The sequence below is a fragment of the Fringilla coelebs genome (assembly GCF_963513975.1).
Source record: "Fringilla coelebs genome assembly, chromosome: 5".
Lineage (NCBI taxonomy): Eukaryota > Metazoa > Chordata > Aves > Passeriformes > Fringillidae > Fringilla > Fringilla coelebs.
In genome coordinates this window covers 46,193,894-46,220,509 of record NC_140033.1, presented here as the reverse complement: position 1 = coordinate 46,220,509, position 26,616 = coordinate 46,193,894, and the positions used below count along the sequence as shown (strand labels likewise).

The 26,616-nt window shown below is 40.1% G+C and overlaps 1 protein-coding gene across 1 annotated transcript; it reads right to left on the bottom strand.

Annotated features, from left to right (window-relative positions):
• Positions 1–78: 78 nt before the first annotated feature.
• Positions 79–26,023, bottom strand: SLC17A8 (solute carrier family 17 member 8; the record flags this gene model as incomplete). Its single annotated transcript, XM_084206243.1, has 12 exons — positions 79–417; positions 1,024–1,151; positions 4,303–4,413; positions 5,660–5,792; positions 8,343–8,492; positions 9,993–10,132; positions 11,044–11,130; positions 12,988–13,075; positions 13,549–13,663; positions 17,040–17,158; positions 19,235–19,487; positions 25,881–26,023. The coding sequence occupies 12 exons, from the start codon at positions 26,021–26,023 to the stop codon at positions 79–81; spliced, it is 1,806 nt and encodes a 601-aa protein (XP_084062369.1).
• Between the last annotated feature and the right edge of the window lie 593 nt (positions 26,024–26,616).

Sequence of the window (26,616 nt, the reverse complement as noted above, 5' to 3'; positions counted from 1 at the left end):
TGTGAATACCTGATGGTTTGGGGCAGCTAGGCAGGAATCATGGGAGTAGCTGCTATACAAATCTTACAGTTTCAAGTGTTAAGACAAATCTTGAAAATTTCCATTTTCATAATGGTAAGAAGTCTGTTCCTCCATGTCTTGAGTTACTTGCTTTTGCTTCCTCCATTCCCTTTTTTGTACTTCACTATTTTGACTGGTAGCACCATATGTTTTCTTTGGACTTACAAAAGTTTCATTGTTCATCTCTGTTTCTTCTGCCAGTTCATCCTGATCAATTATGCCACATTTCTCTTCACTGAGGTTTTCGGGGTCAGCCCATTCCTGCTTCTCCCCAGAGGCAAAGATGGCATAGAATATCACACCACTGTAATGCACCAGGGCTGCAATCAGAAAGACATTCTGCCATTCTTCACGGGTCTGAAAGAAAAGTGCAGGTCTCATTAGGTTTCACTTCCCAAATTACACATGAATTAGCACATAATTAGGAATGACTGTGAGCACTGCTTGATTCCTGACGCTGAAGATAGAACAACTTATGGGAACCATTGCAAAGATTTTTTTTTAGTATCTATAACTACAGCAAATATAACAAAACTTAGGTTTCTTTGTTGGTTCTCACAAACCTTCTCTCTTGCATGTGAAATATTTGTGAAGTTGGAAATGCAGGGATTTCTCTAACGACTATACAAATATTATTGTAGATCAATGTTTGCTTAGAAACTCTACCATGGGGTATGGATGCATTGCAGAGGAGTATTCCAAGCCCTATAAGCATTGCACAGTTGTATGGAGATACTACAGAGACTCAGTCTCAGCTGGTATTAAATAATACCTCCTACACAGATAATTAGTTATAATAGCTGAGAATTAGGCCAGAGTGGTAATTAAAAAGTCCATGTTTAAGACAAACAAAAAAGCAGCTGCAGAGACCAATGATGGAATGGCATCCCCAGGAATCTTCAAAATGTCTTAAATTTGTTGCATTACCTAACCCTTTTCCTAGAAAACATAGAGAAATGTTACCTTATGCTTTGTCATTGCACCAACAATGAGTGGGCACACCATTCCCGACAGCGTCCCCACGCCGTTGGAGATCCCCATCAGAATGCTGGCATAACGAGGGGCTATGTCCAAGTGATTCACATTGAAGCCTACAAAAAATGAGAGAAACAGCCAGCTGTACAGCATTGCACTACTAGGCCAACAGGGCAATCTACAGCCATTCTGGCTGAAGAAGACTGAAAAGGTTAGCAACCTCCCTACTGCACCTCTGAAGATTATGTTGTATATAAAATAAAGTTTAAATTCGCCCTGTTTAAAATGTCTGTACTTCCCATTTTCTCACACTGGAACATTGAACTTGGCAAATAGCTTTGATTAAGGAATCAACACCTCAAATTAGTGAAATGTCTTCTATCTTTTTATTTATGTAGTAGTGGTTTTAATTCATTTATTTCGGTATTTTAACCACACGAGGGGTTTAACAGTTTAACAACATAAAAAAAATAGAATATAAACCAGTAGGATAACCAATTATTGTTACTTCTGAGCACATATTTTATTAAGAAATAAAAACAAATACTAAATATCAGCTCAGATATTCATCATTCCTTAGGAAATTAAAATTAGTTATGTTATCTATGGTAGATTGCAAGAAGTGAAGATTAATTCCAAGTGCATGGTAATAAATAAGGTAAGATCAACTACTGGGAAAATCCTGCAATAAAAGCTGATTGATAGAAATGACAAGCTATGCAAGCACCTCATAACTGAGCAGCAAAACCACTTCCCATCTGCAGAATCCTGAAATAACTGAAGACCAGCAGTTACTTTGCTGGTCAATTTTGTTCAATAGATCGATGCTCTTGGCAGTCTTCTTGGGAGATCTTCAGACTTCTTAAGAAAATCTTTAATCTTCATAGCAAAAGGACTTTTTTTCAGTGATTCTGTGTCATAGACAGCATGAGTTCTAATACCATTATAGTGCAAGGATTTCATATTCCAGGGCTTCATACCTCCTTGAAGTTTCTGGCAATGCAGCTCCTCTATGCACTGCCTGTCCCTGGTCCTTGCAGCAGTCATCGGACTCCTCTCCTCCCAGACCCCACCAATCCACACTTTTACAACACTTGCTCTTATTAGTTACAGGTGTGGCCTGTTAAGATCAGGCCTGCTTCTAATCTTTAGTAATTGGTCCAGCTGCAACTCATTGGGGGATAAGATTACCTTCTATACCACCTTCATTTACCCATACTGTATTCCCCTACAATTCCCCATTTTTTTTCTTTTAACCACAGAATTGCAGCATGTCCGGAAATACATACTCAAATAAATTAACACCATGACATACCTGTACATTTCATTTCGACCTAAGAATTAAACAAGTGTCCAAACAGCATGTCACAGCACAGATACATATTTCTAAATGCTAGTTCAGTTCCAGAGCGTCTCCCAGTTTACAAGCACCCATCTCCAAGGCCTTTTACACTCATATTCAACAAACACCAATAGCTGTAATTGATATATTTTGCCAACAGTTTAATATTCAAGTCCAGTCCTGCTTCCCCCAAATCCACAGGGCTATCTGGTACCGAGTCCTGCTTCCCCCAAATCCAGGGGGCTATCTGGTTTAGTCCCAAATACATGGGTCTTCCCAAATCCATGGGGAAATATAGTTTGGTCCCGAATCACGTCAGGGTTATATAGCTTAGTCCTGAATCACATCAGGGTCACCATTTGTCATCTTAGCATAAGTTCTAATGCCATTATAGTGCAAGGATTTCATATCCCAGGGCTTCATACCTCCTTGAAGTTTCTGGCAATGCAGCTCCTCTATGCACTGCCTGTCCCTGACCCTTGCAGCAGTCATCTGACTCCTCCCAGATCCCACTCTTTTATACCACTTGTTCTTATTAGTTACAGGTGTGGCCTGTTAAGATCAGGCCTGTTTCTAATCTTTAGTAATTGGTCCAGCTGCAACTCATTGGGGAATAAGATTACCTTCTATGCCACCTTTATTTACCCATACTGTATTCCCCTACTATTCCCTTTTTTTTTTTTTCTTTTTCTTTTAACCACAGAGTCGCAGCATTTCCAGAAGTACATATTCAAGTACATTAACACCATGACATATCTGTACATTTCATTTAGAACTAAGAATTAGTTCTGGTCAAGTCCTGTTTCTCCCACATCCACAGGGCTATCTGGTCAAGTCCTGTTTCTCCCAAATTCATGGGGCTATCTGGTCAAATCCTGTTTCTCCCAAATTCATGGGGCTATCTGGTCAAGTCCTGTTTCTCCCAAATCCATGGGGTTATAGGGCTTAGTCCCGAATCCACAGGGAAATACAGTTTAGTCCCAAATCCACAGGTAACTATAGTTTAGTCCCGAATCACGTCAGGGTTATATAGCTTAGTCCTGAAACACATCAGTGTCACCATTTGTCATCTTAGCATGAGTTCTAACACCATTATAGTGCAAGGATTTCATATTCCAGGGCTTCATACCTCCTTGAAGTTTCTGGCAATGCAGCTCCTCTATGCACTGACTGTCCCTGGTCCTTGCAGCAGTCATCTAACTCCTCCCAGAGCCCTCCAATCCACTCTTTTATACCACTTGCTCTTATTAGTTACAGGTGTGGCCTGTTAAGATCAGGCCTGCTTCTAATCTTTAGTAATTGGTTCAGCTGCAACTCATTGGGGGATAATATTACCTTCTATACCACTTCATTTATCCATACTGTATTCCCCTACAATGCTGGTACTGATGGTGCCACAAAGCAGCTTGAGACTACAAAACGTGGGTGAGACTCATGGAAGTGTTAGAAACAACTTCTGGAGAAGGGCTGGATGTAGGATGCAACAGAGGGAGGGCTGATGTAGGAAGCAGAAATTGGGTGGTAGAGTTGGGGACAGAATTGCAACTGATAGCCTTTGTGCAACTACTCACTGCAGATTAATTCTCTGTCTCTGTGTCTCTCTCTCTTTCCTTTTAGGCATACAGATGAATAAGATGAAAACGTGACTGACAGTGTAAAAGTATATAAGAAAATAACATCATAAAGCTGATGTAAATTGGAATCAATAAAGAGCAGGTTCTTTTCAAAGCTTTGGGTATTGTGTGCAACATGTTTCATAGATAGTGAAGTAAATTAGTTGTGATATGGGAAGGAATAACAAACACCCCATAAGTTGCCACATTAAGAGCAAACAAAATATTAGAAAATATGACAGAAAGAATAGTGAGGATAATAACATCAGTTTTATCATGAATAGTAAAAGCAAGAATAAGATTAATTCTTACCTGAAATTGCAAAGCCGCTGAAGCCTACTGCTAACACCAGAAAGGAAATAGCCACACCTTTTGTGTGAGAATAACCAACCACCAAAAGCAAGGTTGCTTCCATCCCAAAGCCTTCCAATGAAACACATGAGAATGAATTACATTTAAATTTCTAGTTGCCATGAAAATACTAATAAGCACTATCCAGAATAGCAGCTTAAAATGAGAGAAAATTATTTTGTATCTTTCAGTTATTCTTGAACTCAACTGGGAGCTTTGTGCAGAAGTATTGTTTGAGAATATATTATTTTTTTTCTCCTCATTCACTGCTGTATACATGACCCAAACAGTTGGTGAAGTAAATTCACTGTATTCACTGAGCAATACAGGAAGCCAATTGAGAAAGTGAGTATGTGCAAAGGGCAGAAAAATTCACAAATCCACACATTTGAGTGAAAGAAGAAGAACACTTGCCTTTAGCTTCTCATGGTTGAAGTGGAACAAGAAGTTCTTGGTAAAAGGAACAAAAGAATTTTTTACATACAACTCTGTTACCAAAACAACAGGACATCGCTGAGCTTCACAGGGAACTTCCAGTCTCTGTCATTATTGGAAATTAATATTTTCTAATATGTAACATTACAATCCTTCTGTTATGTTGTTTTAATTACACTATTAATATGCCCTGAAAATACAATGAATTTAACCATCCTTTCTCAAGATGCATAGCCAAGTTTTATGGCTGCAGGCATCTCTATTTCTAGGAGCCTGTGCCATCTATAAATAATGCAAGCTAACAATTGGCAGTGGGCAACTAACTACTCCACAGGCTGTCTGGCTTGAAATCTTTTCTCTAATTCAGTATCAACCCTACAAGTCACTGATTTTTCAGTTCAGTGACTGAATTGGAAACAAATAATTTTGTGCTGAGTCAAAATTTTCCTGTTCATCCTTCACTGTTTACCCCCACCCTAAACCTTCCAGCCTGAACTTGTCAGTGTGCTCTGCTGGGAGTAGCAAATGGTAACATGGCCAGTTACTTCAAGAACATATCCACTGGGAAAGAGTCTCTCCAACCCCTCCATACAGGGTTAACTTTGTATGAGTCTGCAGGTTGAGGCCTATTTGATCATACTATGCTATTGCCCATTCAATTATTAACCAGACTTCTTGTCTCCTCCCTTTTTAAAGCCTGCTCATATGAGTAAGGATTCATGTCATGAGGCATCAGCTCTCCACTTAACACTTCAGATTAACCAGCTATAAATGCAATATTGAGTAAATTGTCTCTTGTTACAATAAACATGGGTAAAACTACGATACTTGCACCGACTACAGCACACCATTGAAATGCCATATTTTCAGAATCCAATAGTACCTCCACAGTTCATGACCTTCCTTACAGTGGTAGTGGTTAGGATCTTCCTGCTCCGTAAGAAGTCAGCTAGTTGCCCTCCGATGGGCACAATGATTGTCATGACCATGTGAGGAACTGCCGACAAAAGGCCAACCTGCAATGAGACAAATGCGTGCTCAACTGTCATTTCTCCTGCCAGATTTAGAGGCAAGAGAACAGGAAACAATGATTCTTCACCTCTTTTCCCTTGGATCACTTTATCTGATTACAGCAAATGCTCAAAACTGGGTGAGGGAAGAAGCATCTTGTGGGCCAGGAGGAGAAACCAGAGCACAAGTGAGAATCTCACCTTAGAAACACCATGCATTATCCCAAGTACTCATGGTTACTCTTCAGAGTTGCATGGAAGACCGTTCATATTGATTCTATTGCAGACATCACAAAGCCCTGTCATTCGTGTCCTGATACTGGAGTGCTTTATCTTGGTTTTCAATTATGTTGATATATTTTTGTTATTCAGGTTCTCAAGGACCTCCTTCCTGAACAAAAAATCAACCCCTGCTTCCTGCCTCTGTGTAAAGGAAAGAAGCACCTGCACTTTGCACAGGGACTGAAGACCATGCAGCATAAAACCTGACATCATGAAATAATTTTACAAATAATTAAATAATCATACATGTAAAAACATTGATTTATTTTTATTCTTGTGGGATTTCAGCCTACAAACTGATGTTCACCTTTTTTTCATTTTCCCAGAGTCCCAAAATTGTTGAGATTGGAAGAAGCCTCCTTCTGCTCAAGCTGGATTGCATGGAGAATGATTCCCAGAAATGTTGTCCAAACAGCTCCTGAGTATCTCCAAGGATGGAGATTCCACAACCAGGTAACCAGGTAATTTTTATCCCCTCCTTGATTTTTGTGACTTTCCATTAGCAATGAAAATCAAAGGATCTGAGGACTCTGAGGAGCTCGTTCCAGTACACAGTCCTCCTCACAGCAAAAAAGTGTTTCCTCATGAGGAACCTCCCATGTTTCAGTTTGTGCTCAGAGCACTACTGAAAAGAGCCTATTTTCATCTTCTTTACACTCTCAGATATTTGTACATATGGATGAGAACCCTGCTGAGCCTTCTCTTGTCCTGGCTAAACAGTCCCAGCTCTCTCAGCCTTTTCTCATAGGCGAACTATTTCCATTCCTTCATGGCACTTCATTGGACTCTCTCCAGTATGTCCATGTCTTCCTTGTACTGTGGAGCCCAGAACTGGACACAGTACTTCAGGTGTGCCCTCACCAGTGCTGTGTAGAGGGGAAAGATCACCTCCTTTTACCTGGTGGCCTTTGCATGATGCAGCCCAGGATACCATTAGTCTTTACTGCAAGGGCACACTGCTGGCTCATGTTCAGCAGGACCCCCAGGTTCTTTCTGCTAAGCTGCTTTCCAGCACCGTACTGGTGCATGGGCTTGTTCCTCCCCAGGTGCAGGGCTTTACACTTTCCCTTATTGGGCTCCATGAGGCTCCTGTCAGCCTGCTTTACCAGCCTGCCAGGGCTCCTCTGTACAGCAGCACAACACAACCCTGCAGTGTAGCAGCCACTGCTCCTAGTTTTGTGTCATCTGCAAACCTGCTGAGGGTACACTCTGCTGCATCCTCCAGGTCATTAGTGAAGATGTCAAATAGGATCAGACTCAGTACAACCCCTGAGACAGAGTTTCATTGATCAGCATGTCATCTTCTAGAAGCTTTTCTTTGGAGAAGTAATTTAGTGAGAAGTTTGAGTTTACTTTCAGCAGTGTGCAACCTCGTTACATTGACAGCTGGTTTTACACTGGTTTTAAATTAGTGAGGTTCAAAGAGATGCAACTAGCATTAATGAAAAGCAGCTCAGAATAAACAGATGTACTTTTTCTTAATATCCCTCTTCATCTCCATCCTGTACTTCCGTTTAGACTGTCATTGCTACCATGGCACAACCATTGCTTCTCTTGCAGAAGCTGGGCACACAGTGCTCCCAGAACAGGTATATGATGTTCTTTGTTATCAGCCTTTGACTTGCTTGAAAATAATTACCATGTAGCAAGTATGTTTGCTAAATGAAAGAGCTTTTAAAACTTTTCTAAAACAACTATTCTGTATTCCTCATTCATGCTCCGAAGAGGAAGTACGACAATTCTGATTTTAATGAAATGGTGGTGGCACGGAATATAAAGAATTTGATCTTCATTGCTAATGAAAAGTCACAAAAATCAAGAAGAGGATAAAAATTACCCGGTTAAATGCTGAACAGTCAACACTAAACAAAATGTAGATTTCTATTTACTTACTTAGTGGTTTTTCATAATATGTGGGGGCTTTTAATCAACTATTTCCCAAAATAACTTCTCCATTCTTTCCTTTTTCTAATAATTTCATGCTCACATACTTTTATTTCTATCAGGTCAGCAGAATTATGTCATGCCAAATACTGGGAATAATCTATTGTAATGTTTGTAATGTCTATCTGGTTCTCCTCAAATAACCAAACCATAGCACTAAGTGCCATGCCCAGTTATTTCTTTAACATCTCCAGGTATGATATTCACCTCCTCTCTGGGCAGACCATTCCAATATTTAACCACCCTTTCAGTGAAGAAATCCTTCCTGATGTTCAACCTGAACCTCCCCTGCTGCATCTCCTAGGTCACTGCTTATTCTCAGATATTTACCTTGCTTATTGCAAATCCAAAGACTTCTTCAAAGTAAGCAGGCTGACTTATAAGAAGCAAATAGAAGGTCCAGCTTCTGCAGAAGTTTGCAACAATGATTGCATAAACTGGCATTGAAGTGAAAAATCTCTTCCATGGAGTACTAAATTTCTAGGGGAAAAAAAAAAAACAAAAAATTGGGTAGAGAGAGCTAATAAAATATGAGAACCAGTATCTTTTATTATAAAGTCTATTAGACACATTGCATACAAGTTACATTGTAGATCACTTAAAATACAAGAGAAATATATCTCTTGAATTGCTGGCAAAAACAAGGTAGAGAAACTTTCTTGGAAGTTAGGATGTTAAAGGTGGATACTGCACTGCTATTGCCCTGCTTACTGAAATACATGAGGTCTTCTGGAATCCTGCTAGTCAGATAACAGGATCAGTAAAAGAATCAAAGAAAACTGCAGCAAACCTTGTGCCATTCCCCACGTTTTGGCATGATGCAGTTTGAGATATTCTATTGAAAGGAGTGGAAAATAAGGGTTGTCCAAGCTACACATGCAGTAGTGCAGCAACAAGCAGCTACCTGCTTCAACCTAGTTTGTTTAATTCAGACAAAAAGGCCTGTGGTAGAGAATTTAATTTCTGTAACTTGCTTTTTTAGCATTTTCAATTAGTATTATGCTCCAATACTCCATACAGCAGGAAACATACTTCAGAGACCTATTGATTTTTACTAGAATTCCAATCAGAAGCTGAAATCTGTAGCTACGGCAATACACATTGATATTCTCCTTTTTTTTTGAAACAAATGTTAATTGTGTTCTACAGGCCACCATGTGCCTGCAGTTGTGCATGCACCCAGGAAGTTGGCACCAGTTTCCTCTGCAGAAAAACCATTGTACTGTAAGGAAAATCCATGACCTGGAACAAGTGTGTGTATGTGTCTTCAGCCAAGCCTTGATCAGCCATATTTCAGATGCATGCTCAAAAAGACAGTCTGGTATTTTGCACTCCTAGCAAGGCTGTTACCCAAAACATGTAGAGGAAAAACCTGGAATTACTTTGTTTCAGAGTGTTCAAAACTGAAAGCTAAGAATGAACAAGAAACACCTCTGTTTTTCATTACTGGCAAAAAAAGTTGCCTAAGGGAACATAGGGAAGTTTGATGGGAAAATAGGTTTTAACTAAAAGTTTCCAGGATCTTCTCAGAGAGAAGATAAGAAGTCTCAAAGGACCTGAGCTGCAATGAGAGCGAGCAAGGCAGAAACCCAGTCCTTAAAGTATTAAATTTGCAATCATTCTTAATAGGAGTTCAAAAGGCAGCTGGATAATTTAATATCTGCAGTCAAATTCTTATTTAGCTAAATCCATTAATTTTTTTTAGAACAAGCATGACAGTTACTCCTCAAGAGCAGGAGACCAGAATGTGTGGTAACCCCTTCCAACCCATCCCTTCCCTCCCTAAATCAGAGAAGCTCAATAAACCAAGAGCTTAAACAGCATTACGAGTTTTCCTCATCCAGTCCAGCCGCAAGAGCCTGATTCTGCAATTTTCTTGAAAGGAAAAGCCCCTAGTTCAGCTAACAGTATCCATCCAGTCACATGCTGATCTTCTGCAAAGTGCCCACAAATGACAAGGAAAGCCTTTTTTTTACTTACACTTGCATTAGCTAGGCTGGCTCCTTCTCCTATACTTGTTTCTATATATATCCTTTCTTCACTGGTTATCGTTGGATGCACAGCAGGGCTCTCATAGGCGTGAAGCAGCCAAAACACGTACCAAACAATCCCAAACATTCCTGAAGAGGCAGGAAAAGCAACTTGGTGTTCAAAGCAAATAAAGCTACACTTCAGTAGCTGCAAGCTTTGAAGTTTATTTCAAGTGCCAGTTAAACAAAACCTGCAAGGAAATTACGCCCAGGAAGTAACAAAATATGGCAACTAACTCTGTGTGTATTGTATGCCTGCTTGCAAAGCATTTGAGCATTTTGTCACTTTTATGATGTTATGCATGGAGCAAAGAAAAGGCAGGAAGAAAACTCTCTGTAGAACCTAGGGGAAAAAAAAGCAGATGGGCCATAAAGTGGTGGGAATCTGCATGAAGGGACTTCACTGTAAGATGGCAATGACAAATCTTGTGCTGTGTCCTGTATTTCCGGGGAAGACAGAGCAAACCCACTTTAACTGGGTTGCTGATGTGCAAGGCTGGTTGCAGCCACCTCTGCCATACACTGAGGGGAAGAATGAGGCACCACAGATCAGCCACAAGGCCATACCCATGGGGCCACTTTGTAAAGGTGGCACTGCTTTATTAAAGGTTTGCACCATGGGGAAGATTTCTCAGGGCAGAGGTTTTCCATTTGGCTCCCTGTCAGCAGCATTTGCTGCAACTTTTGCTGTTAGTGTGCACTCTGGGGCAGGTCCCACACAAGTGTTTGTGCTGTGGAGCAACGTTTGCAACCGCATCCAATCCTGTCACTGAGTGATCGTGGGCTGCAGCCTGGCCATTAAAATTTTACAGCCTTTTGTAGCAGATGATTATGAAATGAAAGCTCTCAGAATCTGCAATAAGTAGGGAATAAATTGGAGCACCCATTTGCAACCTCCTCATTCATCGAAATAACTTTGAACCATCCTTGTTAGACAGGTTTTAGCAAACAACTGGCAGTACTGATCTAGTGGCAGATGACTTTCATATTAGGCAACTCACCATAAATATAAAAGACTGATGACCATCCTATGTACTGTACCAGCACACCTGCCAGGGGCATGGCCACCACTGCACCTGCATAAGACCCTGAAGAGAAAAGAGATCAGTAAAACATGTCAGCTGTGCTAGGTGTGCCCAGCTTTCAGAGCAGATGGTCCAGACAGGTGCTCATGAGAGCAGAACTGGAGGGATGTGTTTGACTGACATTTTATGAACTTTGAGAATGGGATGGAAGCTGCAAACTTTTGACTGGGGTGACAGGAAGCACTGACCCCTCATGCATCACCAGTCTCATTTTACAGAGTTGTGCCCTGTAGGGAAATGGGATTTTCAAATTCAAGACTGATGACAGACGACCACAGAGGCATAAGTTATATGTGAGCTCTTGAGTGGGAAATCCCACCTGGCACTGTGGTGTGTGAGGTGAGTTTTGGAGAAGATAATGGACTAAGTTTCAGAAGCTTCATGGAGGAATCCTGATGACTGCAGGTATGTTGGGAGGCTCTTGTCATGGCCCTGGACCCATGACCACACAAGCTCTGGTAGCTGAGAGGGTGTTCAAACCAACCCTGGGTCAGTGTAACCATGCTTAATTCATATCAACAACACAAACAAAAGCTGGAATAAACAGGCAAATGTTGACAGGGGGATAAAAGAGGATAAAAATGTGGTCTGTGCCAAGGGTTGGGAAATACATAATACTGGTGAAATATATTTCTAAGTGTCTTGTGGAAAGAGATGAGTATTTAAGTGCAATCTAGATAATAGGTTTCAGTGCAAGACAGTGCCAATGGCTTTACATGTGAAGAGTGTTGCTCTGAATTATTCTAGGAAATGAGATACTTGTGGTTTTGAGAGTAGTACATGTTTTGTTAATAAACATTTGTTAATGCTCTACTCATTAGCAAATACTTCTCTGCAATGCTTCACAGTGATCCTTTTCCCTCATCTTCATGTAATTAATTTTTCCTACAGCTTTCCTACAGAAAAGCCCTAGGGCAGAATGTAGATAGAAAAACCAGGAACCTGCTTAACCTGGATTTTCCTAATTTTTCCATTGTTCCTATGCACCTTACAAGTGCAAGGATCAGGGACCTGTAGCCACTAAAATGGACGTCAAGCTGAAGGATGGATCTTTCTCTAGGGACCCCGTGCTAGGAATTCCATGGAGGGAACACTGGGAGAGGAGAGGCCTTTCTTTGGGCTTTTCTTCTGCAGGAAGTGAAAACACCTAAATAATTAAAACCTGAAGCCATCTATAGTAAAAATAAAATTCCCTTAATATACAAACATGGGATTTTTTCTACTTGCTTCACTCTTCCTTTTATTTTTTATCTTTTTTTTTAGTGCTGTATTTCCCTACCCATACAACTCTAGTGCTGATGGACAGAATTTTTTTCCTGTGACTTTTGCATCTTTACTGAACATTTTCTCCTACCGACCTTCATCTTCAGCTGTCAGCATTGGAAAGGGACACAGAGAAGAGAGCAAAGCACATGTCTGATCATAACTCAAAACAGAATGAAGGAGGACAGCTGCTGGCAAGAAGTTACATCACCTCTGCTGCAGTATATTGAGCAACCAGCCTAAAGTAATGATGATAATTTCAAATAAGTTTTAAAGGTGTGCTTGTTTAGGACCATTGAGTATATATAATAAATGGAATCCCTAAGGAGGATACAAATTTAAAAAAAAACAGTATAATTTCCCTCATGGGATCCTCTAGACCCATTTTAGTTTATTATGAGAGCCATTTTGAGTGTTGGCTTTAAATGTTAAAATGATGGCATAACAAAAAAGGACTCACAAGTTCCCAGGTTTAGGGTACAAGGTGATTGTAGCAAAGGGCACAGGATCTGTGCAGCTCCTTCAAATAATGAAATTAATGAAATAAATCTAATAAGGATAGATGCTTACAAGAACCATGCCAGCCCATGGACTCACCACAGAATGAAGTGGTAGCCAGCCTGCTTCTCTCCAGCGGCGGGGCCCACTTACTCCACATCCCGTGGCAGGCGGGGTACGTGACGCCCTGGCAGACATTTCACACATCACATGATTTGCTTTCTCTGCATTCCACGGGAAGCAGTTGCTGATGCTATCCCTACTGCCTAGCTGTTTGTCACCATGGAATGATATAGGAAGGGTAAGGTAAGTCTGGACAAACTTGATTGTTTGAGTATGAAGATGTCACACTAATCTGAATTAACTATTACCTAAATAGTAATATGCTCTGAGATAAAAACACTGTTTAGTATGTGCAGTTGATGGCACAAGAAAACTAAAATAACTCCAATTGCAGCACCAGAAATATACATTTTTCTTTACTTTAAGTAAACTTAGAAATATAAATCAGTACAATTAAAAAATTTTAACCTCAAAATGAGCAGCAAGTAAAACCGTATAATGATGAGAAACCCTGATTGAAAGAGATCTTACAACTTCTAGAACCAAATCTCATAATCAAACTCAGTTTGAAAGGACCAAAGTGGTGTGTGCTCCTACCTCCACCAAACCTTGAAGAATCCTTACAAACATCACACAGCCATAATGCACTCTTGCTGCAGAAGGGATGATCATGTTCAGTGTAGATGTTAGAAAGATAGCTGCACCAAATACCCTATGGAGAAAAGTAGCATAAAAGGGAATATATTTACTATCTATTCTTCAGAAGTGTTTTCATGTTCCACTTTATAAATATTTATAAACTTATTTTAAAATATGTTGTTGCTATTCTTTTTTTCTTTTAATAAGTATTCAGATTGTTTGCATTTCAGTCTCTGAAAACTTGTTTGGAGGAAATATATGTGACATCATTTATGTGTCTGGTCTTATTCACAGTAGGATTAATGGTTGTGTTATAGCATGAAAAATTTAGGCAGATAAAACAACACTTTTATCTAAATCCTCTACACCTATTGACAAAAGCAACAACCCATACCTAGAGAGCTCATTATCTGAGTGACAAGAAAGCACTAAACACAAAAGCAAAGAAGCTGAGCAGGCTTCTACATAAATCAGTTCCTTTGTCACTTCTCTAAGTGACAAAGGAACTGATTTATATAGAAAACAGTCTGAAAATATGAATTGGAATACAAAGCCCACAGTCATATTTTGACATTTAGGAGACTGCTTTAAAAGCCAAGTAAACATTTAACTGAGAAATAAGTATTATCTCTCTGTTGTGATCCCTGAAGAAAAGACTTCTGCCTTTTGCTTTCTTACCACTAACAGGAATATCAGGTCTTTATCATAACACTTGACTCAGGGAACTACAGCAAACCATGTGAATTAATAATCATGTGAAAGAAGAAACTGTAACAAAGAGAACATGTTTAATTATCTAAACAGCTATCTCTAAAGACTGAGTTTCCAATCTCTGCTACTTCTTTTAATGCCAACTCTTAATATGCCTAGGTTGTAAATGCATCATTTATACTGAGTTGGAACCAGTCACTCTTCTACTACTACTTAAAGAGTTGAGCATGGTTTCCACAGAGACAGCATCTTTTCATCAATTCACTGCCATTTATCCCAAAGAAGTTTGTCTCCACTTTGACAAGAAATATTCCAGGTTTTTTCAATTCATTCACATATTCTTCTGTCCTCGCTACCACGATTCCTGGGCAGCTGCCACTTTTGGATCAAAACAGACTTCTTCACCTACAGACTCCTCTGCCCTTACTGAAAACTGATATCAAGAGGTGCCTTTGTGTTTCATGCATCCACCAAACAATTCTGAAATCACATTTAGATGGCGTGTTTGAGGATAAGCACAAAGTTAAAGGGATGGTGTCAGTACATGGTTGATGAACTTTTTGGCGGAATGCAGACCTACATCAGTTTGGGTGAATGTATTGAGTAAATTATGTAGTGTTAGAGGGGTTTGGTGCAAATCCACAAAGCACTGGAAATTTGCAGCCATTATGAGATCCATTTTAATCCCTCACTATTACAGATAATTATGTGCATTAGAGAAGTGCCTGGGGTGGGTCATCCATACATATGTTCAAGGTTGCACAGTTTAAACAAGTGGCAAAGGTGTAAAAAAGTTTTAAAAAGTGCCTAAATCTGTAAGGTCAGTATTAACATAGAATCTCATTTCCAGACTGCAGCTGAGAAAAAAGAAAGTTTTTCCTCTTTTTAGGGCTGGTAGGTTCATTGGCCACAGAACCCCTGTTTTCCTGCCCCGTGTCTTAGCAAATAACCCCTGAAACTGAAACTGGAACTTGGCACCACTGGTGAACCTACCTAAGCTGAAATTGGTTGGGTAAACAAGGAATAAAAGAAAAACATGGACTTAGTCAATCCTATTACTGTAAATAGAAATTCTCTTGGGCTATTTTTATGCCTCAGCAAATCCTACTCCTAAACTCTGTTATGATGGGCAAATCCATAATGTGATGTTATAGTATAGCATTAGATTGAGTTGGAAACTCTCACAGGAATAAATGCAGAGCTTTCTGTGCTTGTGAACAGCCTGCACTTAAGGAAACACTGCTGACAGAACACATCAAGTTATGGTGTAAACATGGTTATTTTACTGTTTGCAAGTAAATTAAGGAAACAAAAGCTAAACTAATAATATGCTGAATTATTCAGCCAACAGTGTGCACATCTGTGTTTTGGAGCCCTTCTGCTGCAAAAGCTGGTGGCAAGACTAGAAAGGCTGGAGAAGTTATTAAGCTTAGCTAATTTGTTTGACTTATGGAAAAATATTATTTGGCAGATGGAAAAAAATATTGTGCCTAGACACTTTTACGTGGTAGAGAAACAAATAATTGAGGATGAGAACAGTGCTGAAGAAGCAGTGCAAACGAAACTCTGAGTAACTTTTGTTATGGACAGAGGAGAGTGGGACGGAACAGTCTGGGCAATTCTGTGGGATGACTGTTCTGGAGAAATTTCCACCAGGGCATATGGGTGGGAAGAACATCCAGGCAGTCTTGTAACCCCCACAGCCCATTGCAGAATGCAGAAAGCAAAGTACTTTGATCTGGGGCAAAGTACAACATAAAACTGGTTTTAAAGACCCTTTCCAATTCTGACACTATTTTTAGATAAGTCACATCTTGTTTGCAGAAACTGAAGTTAGTACCAGCCATATTTTTTTTATTTTAATCTGTAGATCCCAAGTACCCTTAATATGCACATCTCATGAGCTCATTCACAACAGCTGTCTTCAGACAACCACCCACTCTCTTGGAATTCAAAGTTCTGAAGACCTTTTGAAGAAGAAAAGTCCAAAGTCAAAGTTAACACTGACAAAATTAGCTAGTTTCTCTTATTCACATTTTCAAAAGCAGTTGAATTAAAAAAAAGAAAAAAAGAAATTAGCTGACAAATACATTGATCATTGAAAACAAATATCTGTACAGATTCTCAGACTTCACCGAGCAGAAATCAGGAGGCTCTATTAGAAGTTCTATGCAATCTTAATTATAGTCAGTACTGTATCCAGCCTTGGCAAGGATATTTGTGTGCATGAGGATAGATTTGTGAATTCGGATCATAAATAGTTCTGTAATTCCTTTATTCCCAGCTTCAGTCCACAGGGATTGTGGACTGTTAAAGGAGGAAGACTAAACACTGCTGGAAAACCATTATTTGATGTTAAGTTGAGGTAAAGAGCACTAAGGCAACTTCATAAAGAACAGAGGCTTCAACCACTGATGGAAGCATTAGGTGGGATTTTCCTTGAACTCTCCAGAAAGCATTATTGTTTAGAGAAGAAATGTGCAAATATTTGAGATGAACAAGTTAAATTGAAAAAATCAGCAATAGTCCCATAATGGAAGTCTTGTCCTCTGAAATAATTTTTGATTAATTATTATTAATGATTAATTATTAGTAGTAATTCTTGATAAATCCTGAATTTTCAGCTTCAGATGCACATTTCTGAAACACTAATTTGCTATTTTAATAATTCCCATTTACACAGTGTATAACAGTTGTCAAGCTCGAAAGCTTAATTCCTTTGCTTGTTGTTTTTTTACCTGTTAGCAGCCAATTTGTTTGAGATGAACCCTCCTGGAATTTGTGTCACAATGTAACCCCAGAAAAAAGAGCCATGAATGAGTCCTACAGTCTCTGGATCCCAGTTGAATTGGGCTGTCTGTAAAGGAAATGGGACACATGCTGCAAGATAAAGCATACTCATTGTAAGGTAACTGTTGCCTAGAAGTCACACAGAAGTCACCCCGTGCTCCCAATCGAGCCTCTTTGCACTGGCTGCTCAGGATTGCTGAGCTTGAAGGCCCCCAGTTAAGGATGTTCAATTCCCCTGAGATTACTGCTTTTGCTCTTAGGAGTGGGAAAGGTTTCAGCCATAAAGTAGCTAACGCTGGACCTTCAACTTTGCCACTTGCCACTGCTTCCCCCTGGGCTCCTTAAACTTGAAGCCTTTGCTTTCAAGACTGCTCAGAGTTATAAGAAGGACCTGATACCTTTCAATGGACATGTCCATTTTCCCAAGGTTACCAAGGCTGCTTAAGTCCTTTGAGTTGATTTGCTTCCTGGTCAGATTTGTTCATGGCTCTCCCTGTCAGGGCCCAACTCTGATCATCCACTGTCAGCATGAAATGGCATGGAGCAGAAAAGAGTTGGGGGCAAGGAGAACATCTGAAGACAAAGCAATCTGAAAATAAAACCAGGTAACACTAGCCAGTGACTAGTTTATCTTTTGTTAGAAGAGATGCCAGAGTAGCCAGTTGTCACTATAATGCCAGAGAGAACTGGCAACTGTAGTGATAAGCACTGACATTTCTTTTTTCGATATTACTTTCTGCATGTTAAAAGAAAAACAGATTTTCCCACTATGTTGATTTTTTTTTTCTCATGAAGAAGCAAACTGAAAAACAGCTCACTGTTTGACCTAGAGCCAGATGGCATTAATTAGCCAGACATGTTTACAGAAGGCTAAAGGGTTTCCTTCCCCATCAACACTCATTTTGATGTGTCCCACTTTCCTGTGCTGAAGCTCTTCTGTTTAAACACCTAACTTTCTACTGGCAATTTCCAGTTGAGTTTCTAGGTAGTGTTAATTTCTGAAGGCAGAAACACCATGAGATATGGAAGTAGGTTCCTCCTGATTCAGGAGATGCTCATGCCCAAACGCTCTGGGTTTAGATTTGTGGAAGAAATTTACTCCCATTTTCTGAAATTACCTCTTCTGAGCTTCTATGCAGGCACATACTTTCTCTTGCTTAAGTACAGAACCTGGAAGTCCCAGCCGGACCCTGAAGAGCCGGGATTAGACTGAATAAATACAAATTCAGCAGAAAGTCTAAGCATGGCTCCCAGGATCATGAGTCATGAAGACAGGCATACTTTTAACATTGGAAATTTATGATAGACATTTTCTGCACTCTTCTTTACCAAAAGTTAAAATATGTAGGAGAAAAGCTGATAAATATTTGTGCAGCGTTTCATTCAAGAGTCAAGACTGTTGTGAGTTTTTTAGGCCAAAAACATTCAAATGATATCCAAAAATAAGTCAACAAGTAGAGCAAATGGAGAGATTTAAGTTCATAAAATCCATAAAGGAACACTTGACATCACAGCCAGATACTGAGGGAGGATGGGAATGCTGTGGTATGGATTGAATGTACCTGCTGGGGTGCATTGATAAAGCCATGTAGGATCTGCGGTGGACCACGTGCCATCCCCTGCAAATTTGAAAACAGCTTGGCACCTAGCTCTTAATAGCTCCAGACAGCAATCTATGTTGTCGAAAACCTGATGCCTTATTGCCAGTGACTGCTTTAAGATCTTGAATATTATCCACTGCCATGAATGTAGTGGCTGCAGCCCTACATAAAGTAATTGATAATCCTTCTGCAGCAGCATCATAGCACATTTCCCCAAGAGGGAGTAAAGAGCAAAATCTTCTGCCACCACAGCAAAATCTGTCTACAGCTGTCAGATCAGCGACCTGGGAGACATGCAAACTAATTCAGTTCTCATTTCAGGTACTTATACCCCCTCTATGACATTGCAAATCTTGAAGGTTTTTAATGTGACCTCATCGCATAAATAGGAATTGTGCCTGCACATCTGTGTGCGTCAAGACTGACACGTCTCCCTCATCCTGTTTTTTTAATCTGTGTACACACGGGACTTTGCTAAGAGGCATTTGGGTGATTTGGCAGCGGGATCTGCTCGGGGCAGGGAAAGGAAGGCGTTTTCTCACCCTCAGCTCTGGCTTTCCGTCGACATAGACGGTGTTGTTGTTGACCATCTCGACGATGGCCACGCCCAGGTTGCACCTGATGCCGAAGGAGATGCAGAAGCCCAGGCCGCTCATGATGGCGATGATGTAGCGCTTGGGCAGGCCGCAGCAGTGGCACTCGCAGGGCGCGGGCCGCCGGCCGCTCGCCGCCACCGGCCGCCCCTCCGCCGTCAGCTCCAGGGGCTCCTCCTCCACGGCGCTGCCATCGAGCTTCCTAAACACACGTGGGAAACAACAATGAAGGCGCCCTGTGGTCTCAGTAAAATTTGCTGAAAGGAGGGTGGGCAGCTCCATGCTCGGGTCAGCTGCCAGCTCCTGTTTGAGGCGCTCGTCTCCGGGCGGTTGTGAGGTGTGGGAACTCAGCACACCTCTCCTGACACCCAGAGCTACCCAGAGAACCCTTGGGGGCTCGAGAGCCTTGGAATGTTGCCAAAAGTAGCTGGTGGCTCAACTTTGACCCTTCAAGAGATGTACCACCTGTATGTGGGGATATAAGAATCACTGGTGTTTAAAGGATATAGAAATAGCACAATTACAGGTCAAAACACAGATTTTAAGATTTTGGTACAGGGGGGTTGTGGAGACAAGATGGAGGGAGTTGGGGCCTGCCACGTGGCTCTTCCTTCTTCTTCATGTCTTCCATTTTCTGTGTGACGTAGGTATTTTTGATAGGTTCTTAGTAAAGGTACACTTAGTAATAAAAATGATAAGTACTGGGGATAAAAGATAAATATAGTTTATGTAGGTTTTGTTATAAAAAGATGCGACCGCCCTGTGGGCAGTCAGAGTGCCTGTGGCTGCCTTGCTGGCCAGACCCCGGCTGGGCAGAAAGGAAAACTTTGTAGATAAGAAATAATAAACAACCTTGAAGACCGAACCTGAGAGTCCAGCCTCGTCCTTTGAAGCCATCTCACCCTTGTCTGGGCAGAGACAAACAACAGCTGGCCTGGACAGTGAGGTGAGCTAATGCTGGACAGGCTGGGAAGGGTGAGCAGAGAGCACAGTTTTTCCTGAACCACTTCTGAAGGTGGCACATCCAAACCACCCAGCCAGACAATGCTGCAACAATGCTCACAGGCTATTTGTGAACGTTAACTATGAGATCTAACTGCAGGTCTGCGGCGATAAATTCCATTGATTCTTTGGGAAATTTACATTTAAATTAACCATAATTTCTGACTGGATTTACTAAGCAGAGCTGCCAGTATGTTTCAAGAAGAAAGGCAAATACAACATGGTTTCACTCAGTCCCAAACTTCTTGGAATTTGTTTTTTCCTGTGAGACAAAAATCAGGGCTGTACAGCAGAGGAGAAACCTTTCTGGCATCAGATCCCCAATTAAAGACAAAAAGAGACAGGCCCAGACTTTCTTTGCCCATTAGCTACCAACTAACCCAGGAGTGCAGCTCCTCAGGCTTTACATATCCAGCCTTTCCTTTTCCCACAGGCAGTCTACCTGGGATATTCATATTAAACAAAATGGCACTTCCATGCAATCTGGAATTGCGTGATAGTGCAATTAAAATTTAATTTGGTCTCTCAATCTGATTAGGGCTATTAACATTGTACTGCAGGACCGGGCAAAGTCTGTGGTAGGAAAGGTGAGGTAAGAAAGAACTAGACACACTCACCAGACCAGAGCTAAATAATTCCTTTTCTAACATTACCTTTCCAGGTCTGTTTTAAAATGCAGATTATGGTTTTTCTGACAAGCTGAAACACTTAAGGACATGGCTAGCTGTGACTGACCCACTGAGCACTAACCATAAGCTGAAGGTTAAGCCTTTACTAAGGGAGGCCTTGATCAGCAGCCTTTCAGTTTTGGCATCACCCTGAAGCACCGAGCTCAGGATCCAGCTCTTTTTGTGCCTGCTGTGGAGTACTGGGAAAATATGAACAGTTAATTAACCTAAAGGAAGCTCAGCTTGCCATGTAAAATGATGAGATTATTTCATTCAATATTGTCTGATAAAGAATAACTTCTTTCCTTCTTCCACACATCTGGTTGAGTGTATTTGAAATCTAATGTATATATTTGATATGTATTTGAACCATCAGTTTTCAGCATGAAAATCAACATGAACAAAAGCTGTCAGAGCATACATGGATGGGATGCATCTGACTGGGTTGGGTTTTTTGGGACAGTGTTGGTTAAATCACTGCTTTTCCCAGTTGCTTTAAGTCCATAATCTAACAGATAGTACTCTGCACTAGACACTTTGCAGATAAATGTGGCAAGTATGGCTTCTTGTGCACTTAAATATATCTTTCCAATATAAAGTTCCACTTTAAAAATCTCATCAGTTTTAGGCTCTAGAGCTAACTGGAGCATCATTTATCATACTGTTCCTTTTTACATCACAATATAAACCCATTATTTCAGCCACAGTCTTAGCAAAAAGAAAATAAGCATGCTACAATCCATCAGCTCACGTTTTCAAGAAACACTAGAATCACAGCGTTTTGGTCCAGAAGGGAACTCTTGGGATTATTTTATTTAATTCTTTTCTGAAACCAGTGCTCACTGCAAAGTTAGATCCTTAGCTCATCGTCAGACTGGAGCAAAGACTTTCCATCCAAGCAAGGTAACACAGAAAATGTGATCTTACTGTGGTGCTATTGGGGGTGATGGAGATCTTATGATTCACTTGCAGGGAAACAGCATTTGTTAGTGAAATGGGAGTACAGACACTAATTCAGTCAGGCACTTGAAAAATAAGACACCAATATTCTATGCTGTATGTGTTAATAGAGGTAAGTGTAAACAGAATGAGATACCAAAAATAAAGACCTCAGGAAGAGAAAAAACAATTGAATAATTATTTTTTAGAACTGCTGTCATCTACAAAGTGTTATTAACAAGCCAAAAGAAAAAAATTGTCTTCCTCTAACAGAATATAAAATATTGACAGAATTAAATCAATTAACAATTCTCCAAATATTACCAGACATTAGACTTTAGGGGCTGCATTATTCTGGGCAGCTGGCAAAGATTAGACACTTCATGCAAAGCCAAAACATCTGGACGTTTTCAGCTGGCTGTCAATTCAGATAGGCATGAAAACATCCTTCTGCTCCAAATTCAGGGCTAAAAGTGGTGACCTAGGACCAGAACTATGGGCCAATATTGTCTCTGCAGAGAAGTTAATTATTCTGCTATTGTATTTGACTAATGAAAAGAAGCAAGTTGAGGACTGATCCATCACCCCAAATCCACACAGTTTATTTACTACTCCCAGAGGTTAATTTCAATGCCTCTATACCAGGTTTGTCTTGGAGAAAACTATTTTTCAGTAGCAGTCCAAACACATAGGTATTAGAGAAGTGCAGACATTCACACAGCCAGTGTCTGCACTGGTTTTTTGGTCTTATTTTAATGAACATGGTCTTATTTAATGAAAATATGGCAACTCCATGAAATGATCAGAAATTTATCTTCCAATTGATCCATGTATTTTTGTAGTGTCAGTGAAAATTTTTGCTAGTTGTAGACCAATGACTTAGAAGAAAACTGCTTTAGGGCCAGTGCTCTCCTCTAATTATCAGCCTCATGGAGGAGATGCAGGTGTGCATTTTTCTGCACGGGAAATGTTCATTTCTTAGATCTGTTTTTCCTTTTTTCAGCAAATGTACAACACTTGGCAAGTAAAAAGAGCTAAGTTATTTGAATCAGCATCCATATTCTTTGCCCAAATGTCATAATAACTTTATGCAGAATTTCTCTTTTTTATTGAATGCCTACTCTGGCATATACAGAATTTTGAAAGCATGAAAGAAATTTTTTAAATCCCTATCAATAATAAATAAAATCACTAGAGCACATATACATTCAGCACTCTGTATTTAATGGGGTTTTAGCAGAGGAATTAGTTCTTTCTAGGTGTACTGGAATTTAATTTTGTTTTATTAAAAATTAATTGATTCTACAGTAATAGGCAAATGTTAATATCTGTTGTGTTAAAACACATTGTAGAATGGATTTCACCAGATGTGGCAGTCTTTCATAGGCAGCTGGAGCACAGTCATACACAATGTTCAAAGCTCACACCTATAAATCCAGTAACTACAATGATCCCTGCATAACTACAGAGACCTATACAACTGCAGTAAGTTCAAAGAAGGACCAAAGTGTTTGTGTCTGTCAAGAAAATCTGCATGAAATCTTTCTTTTCTGAGAAACATAATGATGGCAGAGCCACAACTCTGATATTCATTCACCCAAGCCTTGACTTCTCTAATTCTTTTACTGCCCCACTGTATAAAAGTAATCAAGAAAAAGACCACTTTTGCATTAAAAATTTATACAAATCATTTACAACATTTTCTAAAACATTTTCTAAGATCTCACAAATTAAACAGCTGCCAACAGCCTAAAGAAAGGATGGCTCTTGGGTCTCTCAGTTCAGTCTTCTCTGCCTCCCTTCCAGGATCCAGACACCCTAAAGTCACCTCCTGTGAGCAGACTCTTATTTTGCAGCACCCACCATACAAGCACACCTGTGAGGAGGCAATAAGCTGCTTTATGCTGCTTGTGCTTTAGCATTGAGCTGGACTGTGGATAATTGCCATGGAGCAGCTGCTTCCCTCTTGTTTGCAAGACAGAGGAAATGTGGCAGGAAGACACAGACCAGTCATATTTACCAAAGCTAAAACGTGTTTTTCTACCCACTTTGTCAGTTTCGACATCAACACAGCGCAGTCAGTGAAGTCACACTTGGAGGTCTAATCAAGGATATGCATTATAATAATTCATCAAATTATGATGAATGCTAGAAGAGAAACCAAATTCTTTGCTGATTTCACCACATTAAAGGCCATTGGATTGGATGAAAAGCAAAGTCAAGGTTGCAGCTGGTATATAGGTGTATGTGCCACCATATAAAAACACAAGTGCGTGCTCTCATTTGTAGACTAAGCTGTAGAGAATGAAGTTCATATTGAACTTTAATATGAAGTTTAATATGAAGTTCATATTAAAAACATGCATGTTTCAGTCATTTATGGAAACTTTCAAATATGACTGCATATTTCCTGCAGGACTGCTCAAGTTGCAGCAATTCTTACTCAGATCTGACTGCAGACATAATAAAAAGATTTTATAGTTTGGGTTATTTCCTCTGCTGATTGGTACATCTAATGAAGGCTCTGAGATACCTATGCTTAAAATAGAAAATAATTCAGTTCAGCAAACTTTCTTGCATCTCAAGTGATATTTGGGTTAATTTGATTCAGGAGCAGTGCTGCTGAAGTTGGCTGCCTGTACTATCAACTGTGTAGGAGCTAGCACGAGAGCTTTAATACCTGGCTACAAGAGGAGAGCAATCTGGATATTCTAAGGTGAGCTCAGTGTACTGCCACATCACATTCACTAGATACAAACCTTACAGGTACTTGGTCAAATTGACCAGCAGAGCCCACAGCAAAGAGAATTTATCACTGAAAAAATGACTTGAATCAATGTTCTAAAAGATAAACAGATTTCCTGGAATTACTGTAGTGTATTGTAAAAGTAAAAAAAAAAAAAAGCAAAATATCAGGCTTCATCTGTAACACTGTAAATTAAAAAAAGTTAAGTAGAAACTGTGTAGAAACCAGATACTCTGTTCACATGATAAAGAAATAGAATAACTGCAGTATGAGATGTGTAAATTCTTACACATTGTCTTGTGATCAAAGGCTTGGTTAGATATACCAAGAACTATTTCTTGACTCAAAATAGCATTCCCAATAGAAGGCAAAGGGGTGGATATGAAAGCAAATACAATTCAGTCACTAGAAACACCTTCAGTTAAAATGTTGGTGTGATCCACACAAAGATTTAAAACATAACATCAAGCATGGGAGAAATGCCACTTACCCCTCTGGCTCTCATCTATTGATTACACAAATAAGTGCTGTCAGTAGCCATTAAAAACATAAATAAGCTTCTCTTTAAATGAGAAGTATCTTTCCCTTTATGAAACTGGTAATTTCTTACATCGGATATTCATTTCTTTAAAAATAAGAATCCTCTATTTCTTGGTTCATAAAACCATCAGGTTAAGATGAAAATCTTAAATCTTTTTCCTGCTTTTGATAGCAAACAGCTGCTTCTCCTTATTCTCTCTCTAATTTGCTAGTGTCAGTAAACTCACACATACACATCTCTATTCAATACATTTTCTCTTATTGATTTGGAACACATTTTAAAAAACCCCAAACCTGTAATTTAAGAACATTAAGTCTCATTTCAAGAGTGGCATCATTGGGAGTGTTAATTCCCATTAAATTATTGTTTTTTCTCATGCAAGTAAAACCACAGAATTAGTCACATTTAATTATTTAAAAGTTTTTTAATTAAAGAGTTCTTAAAGATCTTTTTAATATTAGAACATTTCATAATTTATTTTCACCTTTCTTGATTAATAGAAATGTTCTATGATCTACAATCATATGCTGTTGTAACTGCTACTTTTACATCTTCTGTCTTACAGCAAGCTGTCTCACTCTCTGTACTATATTAATTTTGCAACTCTATAGTCTAATGTTTATACCTTTTTTCTATACTGCATTTCTCTAAATAAATTGGATCAATGGACCTGTCTGGCAATTTTCTGTTGGGTTTTACCTTCTCAGATTCCCCAGCGAGTCACTAATGGTGTTCTTCACCTCTTCCTTTCCTGGGTTAAAAAATCTTTCTTTCAGTGAACCAAGCCCTTTGAAAGGCATTTTGTCTTTCTTCTTCAGTAAATCCCTTATGTTAAGGAGCATTCACTTCTGCTGTCATATTTCCCAATGCCAGAGCCGGGAGCCTCCACCAGTCCCCTCAGTGACCTCTGCAACAACAACCAGTTGCTCAAGAAAGGAGCAGGTAAAAAAATAATAATAAAAAAAACAGGTCAGCTCTTGCAGAGCCAGAAGGGAAAGGCTGTGGAGCAAAGCCCCCCCAGAAGCACCCAGGGGCTCGGCAGGGCCCTGGGAGCAGCTCTGGTACCCGCTGTCGGTACCGGCGCGGGGCAGCGGCTGCGGGCTGCAGCTGGGAGCTGCAGGTGCTGCTCAGGCCAGCCTCCCTGGGCTCCACAGGCAAACCTCAGCCTGGCTCGCTGGGGCTCATCCTCAGTGCATCCCTCCCTCTCTTCTTCCCTCCCCCCTCCCTCCCTCCCCTGCCTCTTTCACACCGAGATCCTGTGCAAGGTGGTGCTATAGTAACAGACACAATACCTGTCCTCAAGCCACTCCAGTTCGCTAATAAGACCTCATCTTTGGCAAGGGCCAGAAGTTCATTAAATATTTACAAGACTTTCTGCAGGGAGGGAATTATTGCAAGCTGCAGCTCCCATTCACGGTGTGCCCCCCACTCAGGG